Source organism: Phascolarctos cinereus, unplaced genomic scaffold (assembly GCF_003287225.1).
Source record: "Phascolarctos cinereus isolate Bilbo 61053 unplaced genomic scaffold, phaCin_HiC Scaffold_8;HRSCAF=390, whole genome shotgun sequence".
Classification (NCBI taxonomy): Eukaryota; Metazoa; Chordata; class Mammalia; order Diprotodontia; family Phascolarctidae; genus Phascolarctos; species Phascolarctos cinereus.
Window position 1 is genome coordinate 60,624,118 of NW_027556291.1, and position 13,850 is coordinate 60,637,967.

The 13,850-nt window shown below is 40.5% G+C and overlaps 1 protein-coding gene across 1 annotated transcript in view; it reads left to right on the forward strand.

The window, feature by feature from the left end:
- Positions 1-8,332, forward strand: part of TBC1D8B (TBC1 domain family member 8B) — a 108,849-nt gene extending 100,517 nt beyond the window's left edge. Inside the window, 3 exon segments of the mRNA XM_020967287.2 lie at positions 624-721; positions 5,195-5,536; positions 5,538-8,332. Of these exon segments, the coding sequence (XP_020822946.1) occupies positions 624-721; positions 5,195-5,536; positions 5,538-5,594 (497 nt within the window). The 3' untranslated portion in view covers positions 5,595-8,332.
- Positions 8,333-13,850: the final 5,518 nt, after the last annotated feature.

Below are 13,850 nucleotides of genomic sequence, written 5' to 3' on the forward strand. Positions count from 1 at the left end.
AGAACACAGGACTCTCATCCCAATTCTTGAAAAGGGGAAGAAGGGAAATTGTGCAAACTACCTGTGAACTTGACTTTAATCCCATAACAAACTCTATAACTGAGTATTAAGAAACTTTGCCAACTCTCTGAAATCAAAGTAGCATTTCCTGTGAGCCAGCATTGGCTCACCAAGAATACAGTTTCTTTCTAGCCTGGTAGATCAGGAGAATGCTTTAGATATAGTATGTCTGAATTTCAAAACATCATTTGACAATTTGGACAGTTTAACTCATGTCCTGGTAGGCAAGATGGAGAAATGTGATCTAAATATTAGGTGGCTTCAGAACTCATTGAACATTCACAAAGAGGGTTACTTAGTGAATCAATATTGACTTGGAGTAAGGTCTGTAGTGGAGTGCCATGGATCTTTGGCTCTATTTTGATCAAACTCTGTATCAATGACTTGGTTGAAGATATTAACAGTGTGCTTTTCAAATTTCTAAAGAAAACTGAAAACTCAATGGCCTCCTTCAGCGATAATTGATTTTAAACTACTGTAGTAGCAGCAGCAGTTCATTTTCTTACTTGGGCAGATGTGTAGTGGTGGGTTGTTCATAATGAAATGTTTCTATTCTCATTCAGGCAGAGGGAAACTCGATGTTCAGGAGTATCTAAAGCAATGGCAAGATGAGCTTCTCAAAAAAGAAGAAAACATTAAGGATTTACCCAGAATGAATCAGGTAGAGTAGTTTCAGAACCCTTATTTTCATGTGAGTGTGGGTGTGTGTTAGCCTGAGTTACAAACTTATATAACATGCTGTGTATTATATTTCCACAAGCACCAAATGAGGCTGGAGGAGTGGGAGCCAATGAGTTTTGTCTCTAGACACTCGACTGTGTCTAGAAATGGAGTTTTCTTGTAGATTACTGGTCTAGCAAATTCAACCTGTTGCTAGGACTAATTCATAGGCCCTAGGTGTACCTCTCGGGCACCATTTATAATGTACCTGGTTTGGTTGTCACCTTTCCAAGTATTAGACTCAATTACAAGTTGGTCATATTAACTTTCAGATAGTCTTTCTCAGTGATTCGTTATGGCAACAAAATGCTGACGGTGGTAACGTGTTAGCTCTTAGGCATAGGTGTCCCAGTGTGTTCTTCTGTTTTCAGCTGTGTCATGCTCATGTGTTTAGTTCTGCTCCTACTGTATTGATGACTCTCAGGCTATATGTAATATAATAAACATATACATGAGTAGTATTTGCATTTTCTGCAAACTAAACTAAAATCTGGCAGCCCTACGCTGGTACAGGTTGACTTTCACCAAAGAAGAAGGGTCATTGAATTTTAAGTTCTTTCCTGCAGGTCAGGTGATTTGAGAGGAACCAAACTCCATGTGTCTGATGGCCCAGAGTCACAGAATGTCAGAATTGGAAGGGTCTGCAGTGGCCATCTAGTCCTAAAAAGCAGTTCCTTCTATAACACATATGACAAGCTTTTGCTAGAAACTCTCCGGTGAGGGGAAACCCATTGCCTCCTAATGCAGTCATTCCAGTTTTGAATGGTGCCATTTGTTGGGAGGGTTTTCGTTACATCGAGCCTAAATTTGCATTTTTGCAACTTCTATCCCTCCTCTTGGGTCAGGAGATATATCAGGGAATGATTAATGTAAAAATAAAACGCATCAGTAAAACTTAGTTATTTACATTGCTCTCCATTAGGATGTGAGCTCCTTGAAAGCAGAGATTGTTTTCACTTTTCTTTTTATCCCCAGCACTTAGCACAGTGCCTGGCACATAGTAAGTGCTTAATAAATGCTATTTGATTGATTGATTGATATGCGCGAATACAAGATCGTGTAGATAGGAATCCAGCCTTAGAGCCAGGAAGACCTGGTTTGAATCCCATCTCTGACACACATTGACTGTATGGCCCTGGTCAAGTCATTTCTCAGTGCCCTCGGTGGGTCTCTAAGTTGCAGAAAAGATGCCAACCCTCATTGGTAGAAGAGTTTCATATGGATATATCCATATGGCACCCACAGTGCTACTACCTACCCTGTAATTTTTGTGTCAGGCATGCCTTCCCTGAGCTACAGTCTAGTCCTGGTTTTCATCTCACCAAGTTTCAGTGACACCTCTTAAGTCAGATTTGCCTCTTTGGTTTAGGCTCCTTGAGTTCCTCTTGTTTGTTGCCTGTACTTTAGGCCTTTGTCTAAAGGCAATCTGGACCTTGGGTTTAATTATTTGTTCCTTTTTGGGATGTGTCTCCTATAAACTTCTGGATGTTTCACCAACTTTTCTTTTTCCTACCTTGCATAAATGAACCAATGAGAAAAGCAATGATCTCAGTCCATACTCAGTGCCAAGCACTGAGGCCACAAATAGAAATGCTAAACAGTCTGTGATCCCAAGGAGCTCACCACCTAATTGGAAGAGCCGACACACAAAGGAGGGAGCAGCTGCAGGGCAGGTGGCAAGGCCCAAGATCCCTTACTGTGCAGGAGTTAAGCAGATGGCAGTGCATCTTTTGTGCCATTTTCATTGATTACAAACTCTATGGGTTTCCATTTGACGTCACCCAGGACCTGCTTTCTGGGGTCCTCAGGAACTGTGGCTCTTGAGGACGCAAAGGATTGCATTTTTGGCTTAGTGGGTAGATGCAGACAGTCTTCTCCTTCCTCCTTCCTTTGTAGTTTAAATCCCATTTGAGTAGATTTGCAAGGCTCCAGACACATGCTTTCTTTTTTTTTTTAATATTTTTAAAAATTCTGAATTAAATAAACATGAAAAAAAGCCTGTGAATTTTCCATATACAAAGTGCAACAGAAAAAGAAAATTATATGTGAAGCCATAAATCTGTCACATACAACTTGCTTTTTTTAAGCATATAATAAATGTAATATATTGCTTTCAGAACTTCTCTACTTGTCTGTGTTTCCCCCTGAACTTTTTTCTCCTTTTTTCTGTCCATTTTTAAGATGCTTCAGTGGCCCTCTTTTTTTGCGACAGTATTATTACTAGCGCTTCCTTCTTCACAACCCCACCCTCAAATAAAAAGAGGAAAACACAATCCTTGTAAGAAATAGGCATAGTCAAAACACATTCCACATTGGCCATGGCCAAAAATGTATGTTTTATTCTGTACCCTAAGGCCATCATCTCTCTATCTCAGAAAGTGGATAGCATGCCTCATTGTTAGGCCCCAAGAATCATGGTTGGTCATTGCCTTGATCAGAGTTTTTAAGTCTTTCAATTTTTTTTTAGTAGTGTTGTTATTATATAACTTGTTTTCCTGGTTCTGTTCACTTGACTCTGCCTCAGTTCGTACGCCTTCCCAGGGCAGAAAATACATTCTTACCAGCCTGATCTTCTAACTAGGAGCCTGTCATGCCTGTGTTGTCATGGTTCCATTCTCAGGACGCTGTCTTCCAAAGCAACTGCTCCCTTCCCAAATATGTTTTTTTTTTCCCTTCTTACCCATACCTTCAGTGAGTAGCAGTGCAGAAAATGCCACCCGTGGCCCTACTGTCTCAGCCAAGGCTTTGACGTCTTCAGAAAAGTTTTCTAGTTTCCTTCTGGCAGTTCCATTTATGCCTGCAGGAATCACCAGAAGTGGGTAGCAGTTCTATATTTGGACAAGTCTTGGGAGGGTCTTAGTTGTATTCTGTAATCATTGCCACTTTCAGAATGGGAAACACCACAGAGTGAGAGATGAGTGGGAACTCCGAAGTAAGCAGTTGCCTTTTTTTTTCTTACCCTGAATTTATTACGGTAGTTTTATGAGTTGCCTTTTGACAAATAAACTTCTGCAGGAATTCTCTGTGATTGAAATCATTAATTAACATTCACAAATGATATAAAAATGACTATAGCTCATCTCCTTTCTTAGTGCATCCTAATGTCTCCGCTTTATTACACCCCACCCACAACCTTCATAAAAAGGGTGCTTATTTGCGCAAAGGTATTTATAGCTGTATGGAATTGGGAGAAACTGGAAGGAAGCCCAACGCCCCACCGCTGGGGAAAGGCCAAACTAATTCTGGCATGTTACCGCTATGGAGACTATATCACCATGAACAATAGCAAATGCACAGAGGGTAGAGACATCTGGAAACATCTATACAAAAATATTGTGGCCTGAAAAGAGCAGAACACGCCCAACAAAAGTATGCATAGGCTATAAACTGTTGTATACATCTATTCCAATTTACAATCTGAAGGCTCCGGGGAAAACGTTGAAGTGTTAGTTGCTGATAAATTGCTGTTATGAATACTTAGAGGTACTTTTTTTTATTGTTAAGTTGATTAAACACAATATTTTTTAAGAGTGGTTGTTCATCACTACTAGAAAAATTCGTAAAGTCATTCTTTCTCTTAAACGTTGATCGCAACGTGTCTGTGCTGGGCATTTGGGGAAGTCAGAGAAAGCATTTCCTCCTGTTGCTAGTTGTTACCTAATGATTTCCATGGAGTCTCACAAAGTGCCTGGTATGTAGTAGGTACTTTCATTGATGTGTATTGGTTGGACTAATGTGCTTCTCCCCTTCCCCCTGAATATTATTAGCTCCTTATGGGTAGAGACCATTTCATTTTTGTCTTTGTATCTTCACTGCCTAGAGCAATACCCGACACGGTCGATATTTCATTAATGTGCCAGATCAGAAGAACCAGCTGACAACTAGCCATGGAGTAGTGATAGGAAAGTATCTAGGAAGATAGAAATTTCTGCCCTTTAGTAAATAGACTTTTCTGAAATTTTCTAGCCTGATTTGTGTGACTCAAGTTTTATTAATACCTCTGGTTTTTGACGCCATAATCGTTTCTCAGCGTGTACCACCGTGCCCCACCTCAATTCAAGGGCCCCTTTATAATAAAGAAAAGCCATTAAAACCAACCAAGTAAATAGGTGAATCTGATAGTGTATGCCGCAGTCCACTTCTGTGTTCTCTTACCTCCCTACTGACAGTAGGGAAATGGTTTTCACCATCTATTCTCCAAAACTAGGATTGATTATTGTAATTAATCCAAGACTGACTGCCTGTTTAGTGTTCATGTTACTGTTATCTGTCCCCATCTTTGCTGTGATGGTGAGAGGTCTCTAGATCAGCAGTTATATTTGGATAGAAATCCATGTTCTTTCACTTCTCATAAATGCACTTCCTCAAATAAGTGTGAGATATTCTGTTGTCATGTCTATTTTGTTTCTCCTAGGTACAGTTTATTCAGCTGTCGAAGACATTTTATAACTTGTTCCATGGGCATCCTGAAGAGGAACAGTTATACCAGGCCATCGCTGTTGTGACCAACCTCTTGCTCAGAATGGAAGAAGTGGGGAGGAGGTTGCACGGCACAATGTCACCCGCCAAAGAGGCCAGTGACTCCACCACCACAGCGGACACTGGTAACAGCACCACCTCTCAGACTACCGAGGCAGCAAAGAAGCCCCCCCCACTTAAAGAGGAACACCAGTGGTCTTTTGCATTTGAGCAGATCCTTGCATCATTGTTAAATGAACCTGTCATAGTGAGGTTTTTTGAAAAACCAGTAGATGTCCCAAGCCAAGTTAGCAGATGCAAAAGCCTCCCAGCTGAGTTCTAGAACCAGGGTATAATTTACCAGCATGGAATCCATTTTTACCAAGGATTGCCTGAAGTTTACCAGGGTCCATCTAGCTCATTCCCTGTGATCCCTGGGAGCAAACCTCAGGGATTTAGCTTATGTGGCACAGATCTATTTGAAGGAAACCAAGGCACCCCAAAGCACAATTCCATTCTTCTTTATAATAGTCTTAACTTTTAATATTCATAATGACAAGCACTTTTTATATAACATTTTACTTCATGTGCACTATCCTAAGAAATCTTGTTCGTGTCACCCCTAGAGGGCACCACCAAACCACTCAGTTTAAAAAAAATATGACTTACTAACAGTTACTTATGAAATAGTGTTGGAATCTTCAAGTTTGCTGTTGTGTTTGGATACAAGTGATGCTGCTTTGTGACAGCCCCTTGTTTTGAATTCTATATGTTTATGTGCCTCAGTCTTGTGTAGATGTTAAAGTGCTTTAGTGAATAGAGCCTTTTGAGCCTTAATTGTCCAAGGAATATTGCCATTTGGAGGTTTTATGTCCAAGTCTTAACTGAGTGACTATAACTAATTAATTTTGTTTTAGTCTATCCAATATTATCTTCTAATGATTGGCTCTGAAGGGACTTCCAACATCAGTCCAAGTACAGAAGCCATCTCTTTTCCTTCCTGCATCCGTCTCCTCCCTTATGGCAGTGTGACGTAATGGACAGAGAGTTGGCCTAGGAGCCAGAAAGACCTGGGTTCAAGTCTTCCTCTGACACATACTGGCTATGTGACCCTGGGCAAGTTACTTAACCCCTCAATGTTCTAGGTAGCTCTGTGTCTCTGAGATGCAGAGGAGATGCTGACCTGCATTGGCAAAGGGGCTTTCCTTGCTTGGGAGTTACCTATACGAGTGAAATAACAGGTACAGTCCCTATCCCATACCCCTTCCTTCACAGTCTGTTTCAGATCTTGAAGCCCAGCATTAATTTCCCGTTAGCAGGATGGAATCGAGAGGAGAAAGAATTGTTTCTTTGCTTTAAGGGCTGAAGGCGCTGTCTCAGGAAGTGTCTGTGCATCCAGACCCTTAGAGGAGTTGGCACTTTGCTGATTATAAAGGGGAGCTCGTAAGAGTTTTGTTCTCCTGCTTTTGTGTACATGAGAGAACGAAAGTTATTGACAGATGTGTCTGATGAGACATAATATTCCACTTCTGTTCTCTAGACCAAGATCGATCACGTTAGCTATGTGACCTTGGACAAGTCTCTCATCCTCCCTTTGTTTCCTCTTCCATACAGTAAAGGAACTGGACTAAATGATCTCTACGGGCCCTTTGAGCTCTGAGATTCTAGGATTCTGTCTCTACTACTAATGAAGATGAAGAACTTCCTTTTCCCCCAACAAATTGTGTTTTCTGTCTTTTGTTTTTACATCCCCTACATTTCCTGATGACTCCCCTCTCCCCTCACAGGGAGCCATCCTTTATAATAAAGGGGAAAAAAACAGTTCCACAAAATGAATCCACATAAAATAGCCAGTTTGTATGCAAAATTACCAGCATCCACTTCAAACATTGGACTCTTACCAGATGAACTTAGGCTCAGATTAGGCTGGGAGAATGAAAACCCTTTGAAATCTGAAAGATCAAAGCTGTACTCATCCTATCTTCCCTGCTCCCTGGCTCTGACCAGACTCATTCTTTCGTAATCAGTTATTAGAATGATTTCTCTTCAAAGAGCTTTGGTCTTAGCCATTTCACACATTCAAAGGCAAAAAAAAAATACTAATAACAATAACTGGTGTTTCTATAGTGCTTTAAGGTTTGCCAAATGCTTTCTGTAGATATTTTCAGTTAGGCCTCAGAAAAATCCCTGGGAGGTTGGTACTGCAGATATTTCCTTGTTTTTTAGATAACAAGATTGAGAGTCAGAGATTTGCTCCCATGGTCACATGGACACTCAGATCCAGGTCTTCCTGACCCCCGTCCCGGTGCTCAGTCCACGATGCCATGTAGCACCATATATGGCTTTGTAATTAGGGTATTGATGTGGGTCAAGCCAACTCTCGGTGCATGGGACCCTAAATCTAGCATCTTTTTTAATGGTAAAATGTCTCCTTTTCAGGAAGGTTCGATTTCTGAATAAGTAGTTTTCAGATCTACCTATTCTCGATTGGAAGAATAAGTAGCTGGCCTACTGAAAATCCTCTTAGTTTAATTTGGAAGAATACTTCCTGTGGTACCACCTTTCAAACATGCTCAACACTGGCTTACCAGCTGCAGCTTAGAGAAAAGCGATAGGGGTACAATTGGCCTTGCCTTCTTGCAGCAGTAAGGTTTGTTGAAACATTCCTGGCTTTCAGAATCCTTATCCAAGATTGCACGATGAGTGTTCAGTTGGCCTTGTCTGATCCACACAGTGCTGTAGGTATCTGTGATGTACCAGGCCCTACTGTATACATCTTCAATGATTTTTTTTTGTCAATTGTATTTACAAAAACAAAAAAGACCCAAAGCTAGAAGAGCATCTATTCAGAGTTGTTATAATGATAAGCCTTATGGAAGATTGCTGTGTATTATCTTTTAGCCTAGATTCTTTGGAACTGAATACTTGAAGACATTCCGGGAGGGAAAAGATTATAAATGCAAGTTTAAGGGGCAAGTGGTATATTTTTGCAGTTTGTATGAGAAATATGTTGAACAAAGTGTGTTAGGGGAAGCTTGGAGCATCAAGACTAAACTTATGCAGAAAACCTTATTAAATATATTATTTAAAATGCTGTTAGCTGTCTTTATTAGACTCGATGTGTGCTGACTCTTAGCAATTTAAAAAAACAGGAAAAATGGCGTTCTTCCCTGTGGTCACTGGGTAGGTGTACACATTATATAATCTTAATATATATATAATCTTTAGGTCAGGTACAGTGAAAAGAGCATTGGGTCCGGAGTTAGAGGACCTAAGTTCGAATGTCACCTCTGATGCCTGTTACCTATGTGATGTTAGCCAAGTCACTTCCCTACCCTGGCCCTCCGTTTCTTCCTCTAAAATGAATGGGTTGAACTAGAGGGCCTTAGAGGTTCCCTCCAGCTCTAAATCCATGATTGTATGATCAGGATTTAGGTTGTTTGGGGCTTTTTTTGACATCAGTTTTCTCAGGGCCTCACCTGGAGAGGGAGAAGGAAAGAGGTGGATCAATCAGTCACTTTCTTTGAAAGGCAATATGTAGAAGCCTGAAATCAACCAGACTTAATTAAGCACCTACTATGTGAAAGACCCTGTGCTGAACACTAAGGATACAAAGAAAAGTAACTTTTAAAAAAAGGTATTTTTTTTAACTAGCTCTGTGACCCTGGGCAAGTCACTTAACCCCAATTGTCTTAAAAAAAAAAAGGTATTTTTTTAAAGTAGATTAATTCTTCATATTACTTTCAAAACTGTCCTGCTTGTCTGTGCTTCCTTCTGAATTTCCTTCTATTCATTTTAAATGTTTCAACTTTCCTTTTTTTCCCCCATCAGTTTTGCTAACTCCCCTTGGAATCTCTCCCAATTAAAAACCTAGAGAAAGAAAAACCTCATAACAAATTAGTAGAGTCAAGCAAAACAATCCACATAGTAGAAGTCCAAAAACATAGATTTCGGCACCTCTCATCCTCTTGCCGCTAGGATTTTTTTTTTTACCTAAATGCAAAACTTTATATACCTGAGTGCTAAAACCCAGTGGTATGGGACTCTTTCTTCACTCAGTGTTTGCATTGTTTCTTCTTCAGATGATCCTTCTATTCCTTGAACATTGGAGGGTTTCTGAAATCATACTTCTCTGGATCTACATCTGGGGTGGCAAGTTCAGTGGGCATCCTAATGGTGCTATGCTACTGTGACCTTCTGTGCTCTCTGCCAGCATTGTCCTCTATCTTCCTGCAAACTTTGGAACAGGAAGCATGGACAATTGGGGTGTTCAAGTCTTGATCCTCAACTCTCATCCTCCTTCCCACAAACATATGTGTCATTCTGCATTTTAAGTTCATCGCCTCTTTGGCCTCCTTTTTGGTTCTACAGAATCATGGTTTGCCATTTCATTGGTTGGAGTTCTAAAGTCTTTTAAAGTTACGTTTCTTCATAAAGTTGTTTTCATCATGTAAATTGTCCTCATTCTGCTCACTTCACTCTGCTTCAGCTCATACTACCCAGGATTCTCTGAAATTGGCTCCTTCATCACTTCTTAAGGCGCAATAACATTCTGTTACATCCACATACCACAATTTGTTCAGCCATTTTGCAGTTGCCTAAGAGGCAATCTAAGGCAGGGCTTCTTAAACTTTTTCCACTCACGACCTCTTCAGTGCTTCTTAAACTTAATTGCGACCCTTAGAAGTGCTGATCTAAGGCATCCCTTTAAATTCCAATTGCTTTCTTTTCTTTTTCCCTGCTCTTTTAATCCTCATTGCCATTGTCCCAGAGAGTTCTTTTAAAAAAGAAAACTATAAACACTTACTAGCTGTGTGACCTTGGGCAAGTCACTTAACCCCAATTGCCTCACCAAAAAGAAAAGAAAACTACACCATTTTTTTCTTTGTAAAATTCTGAACTTAAACACCAAAAACAGCATTTTGATGCACACAGCAGAACACAAGAGAATTCTATGTGAAACCATAAATCTTCATTTCATACTGCTTGCTTTTCAAAAAAAATTAATATTTTATTTTTTTCCAGGTACATGTCAAAACAGTTTTTAATATTTGTTTCTTAAAAGTTTGATTGCAGGGGCAGTGAGGTGGTGCAGTGGATAGAGCACCAGCTCTGGATTCAGGAGGACCTGAGTTCAAATCTGACCTCAGACACGCAACACTTACTGGCTGTGTGACCCTGGGCAAGTCACTTAACCATATTGGCTAGCCAAAAAAACAAAAAACAAAGTTTGATTGCTTTTGGGCATAGCTCCAAATTACTCTCTAGAGTGGTTGAATCAGTTCACAACTCCACCAACAATGCATTGGTGTCTCAATTTTCACACATCCCCTCCAGCATTTGTCATTTTCCTTTTCTGTCTTATTAACCAATCTGATAGGTAGTAGCTCAGAGTTGTTTTAATTTGCCTTTCTCTAATCAATGGTGATTTAGCATTTTTTCATATGACCATAGATAGCTTTGATTACTTCATCTGAAATTTGCCTGTTCATCTCCTTTGACTATTTATCAATTGTGGAATGGCTCTTATTTTTATAAATTTGACTCAATTCTCTACATATTTGAGAAATGAGGCCTTTATCAGAGAAACTTGCTGTAAAAAAATTTTTCACAGTTAGAGTTACTATGTATTTCCCTCCATCCTGTGCCCTCTATGTATATTCCTTCTAATTGCCCTAATAATGAGAAAGTTTTAGGAGTTACAAATATCGTCTTCCTATGTAGGAATGTAAACAGTTTAACCTTTTTGAATCCCTTGTGATTTCTCTTTCCTGTTTTTGTTTTTATACTTCTTTTGAGTCTTGTATTTGAAAGTCATATTTTCTATTCAGCCTCTAATCTTTTCATCAGGACTGCTTGAAAGTCCTCTATTTCATTGAATTTCCATTTTTCCCCCAAAGATTATACTCAGTTTTGCTGGGTAGATAATTCTTGATCATAATCTTAGCTCCTTTGCCCTCTGATCCAGACTCTGGCTCCATGATTTTTGAATTGTTTCTTTCTGGCTGCTTGCAATATTTTCTCCTTGACCTGGAAGCCCTGAAATTTGGCTATCAGATTCCTGGGAGTTTTTCATTTTGGGATCTCTTTCAGGAAGTGATTGGTAGATTCTTTCAGTTTCTATTTTACCCTCTGATTCTAGACTATCAGGGCAGTTTTACTTAATAATTTCTTAAAATATGATGTCTAGACTCTTTGGTCATGGCTTTCAGGTTAGTCCAATAATTCTTAAATTACCTTTCCTGGATCTATTTTCTGGGTCAGTTGCTTTTCTGCTGAGATAGTTCACATTTTCGTCTATTTTTTTTTCTTTTCATTTTGTTTGATTGTTTCTTGATTTCTCATGGAGTCATTAGCTTCTACTTTCCCAAGTCTAATTTTTGCAAATTATTTTCTTCAGTGAACTTATGCATCTCCTTTTCCACTTTGCCAGTTCTGCTTTTTAAGGAGGTCTTCTCTTCAGTGGATTTTTGTGCCTCTTTTACCATTTGATTATTCTTTATTTTAAGGTGTTATTTTCTTTAGTATTTTTTGTACCTCCTTTACCAAGCTATTGACTCTCTTTTATGTGATTTGCTTGTGTTATGCTAATTTCTTTTCCCAGTTTTTCCTCTGCCTGTCTTATATGGTTTTTAAAATCCTTTTTGAGCTCTTCCAGGAATTCTTGTTGGACTTAACATTTTTTCTTTGAGGCTTTGCCTGTGGCTGTTTTCACATTGTCATCTTCTTCTGAGTTTGTGTCTTTATCTTCCCATCACCATAGCTACTTTTTTATGGTCAGTTGTTTGCTCATTTTCTAGCCTGTTTCTTGACTTTTAACGTTATGTTAAAGTTGGATTCTGCTCTCAGGGTACAAGAGGCACTATCCCAAGCTTCAGGCTTTTTGCGCAGCTCTTTTCTGTGCTAGTTCTGGAAGTCTATAAGTTTTCAGTTCTTCCAAGGTGATATGATCTAAGGAGAGGTGTGGTCACTGCTCTTCTGGTTTGTGAGCGACCACAAGCACTCTTTTCTACCCTGGAACTGTGACCAGGGTCCCCACTCTCCTGTGGCCACAAGCTCTGGTGTGCTAGTGCTCCTCTCCACATATCCCAAATGCCCTGGGACTGTAATTTAGAACTGCAATTCAGGATGCTACCTGGATGCACATATGGCCAGTGCAACAGACTCCTGCCCCCAGTGCCAGCAAAGGGATCCCTGTAATCTCCTTCTACCCAGTTGTGTGACCCCCTTACCATCTGTGGGCTGAGAGCTCTGGAAACTGCTCTGCCACCCCTGATTCAGTCACTCCCAAAGCCTGCTGCTAGTTTGTTGGGACCCAGTCTGAGCTGCTATAGCATGCAGTAGACTGCACTCTGCTTTCACCCCAGTGCAACAGACATTTCCCACCGACCTTCTAAGGTGTCTCGGGCTGAAAAATCGTTTCACCCTATCCTTTTGTGGGTTCTGCTACTCCAGAATTTGTTTTGAGGCCTTATTTAAAATTGTTTGGAGGATAATTTGGGAGAGCTCACGTGAGTACTTGCCTTTTTTCTGCCATCTTGGCTCCACCCCATCAAGGACTCACAAGGGAGACCACAGGCAAATAATTGTGTACATAGAAGATATACAGGGTGTCCCAAAAGTCTTAATGCAGTTTTGAGCTTTAGTAGACTTTTAGAACACCCTCTATACAGAGTAGATGGAAGGTAATCTCAGAAAGAACAGGGCAGCTAGGTGGCGCCATAGTACATAGAGTGCTGGACCTGGACTCAGGAAGACTCATCTTCCTGAGTTCCAATCAGGCCTCAGACACTTCCTAGCTGTGTGACCCCTGGGCAAGTCACTTCACCCTGTTTGTCTCAGTTTCCTCATCTGTAAAATGAGCTAGAGAAGGAAATGGCAGACCACTCCAGTATCTTTGTCAAGAAAACCCCAAATGGGGTCATGGAGAATCGGACATGACTGAATAACAACAACAATCTCAGAGAGAAGGCATTTTGGAGGGGAGGGGAGGAGAAAGGAGAAGAACCAGGAAAGACCACCTGCAGGTGGGATTTGAACTGAGATTTGAAGGACACCATGGAAGCCAAGAGGCAGAGATGAAGAGGGAGAGCATTCCATTCATGGAGTTGAGAAATGGAGTGGCATGTGTAAAGAAGAACAGGGACCAGTGAGTGTCACTTGATCATGGATTATCTGGAGGGGAAAAAGGATAGGAAGACTGGAAATCTAGGAAGGGGATGAGGGTATGAAGGCCTTTAAAAGGCCAACAGAGCACTATGGATCAAAATTTCCTCCTCTAAAATGAGGGGATTGAACTAGGTGGCCTCAGAGACCCCTGCCAGCTCTAAATCCATGACCCTGTGATCAGGGTTCGGGTTGTTTGTTTTGTTTCATTTTGTTGTTTTTCACATCAACTTTCAGAATCACAGCCTCTTAGATTTGGAAGAAACCTCAGAGACCATTTAGTCCAACCTGTGCCAAAGGAAGTGGTCATCTACCCCTTGATCGAAGACCTCCAGTGGCCCTGAGAGTGAGGAAGAGTCTGTTATTTTCCATTTCGGCTGTTCATCGTTAGGAAGATTTTCCTTCTGTCAAGCTAAAGTCTGTCTCTTTGCAATTTCCGATTGTTC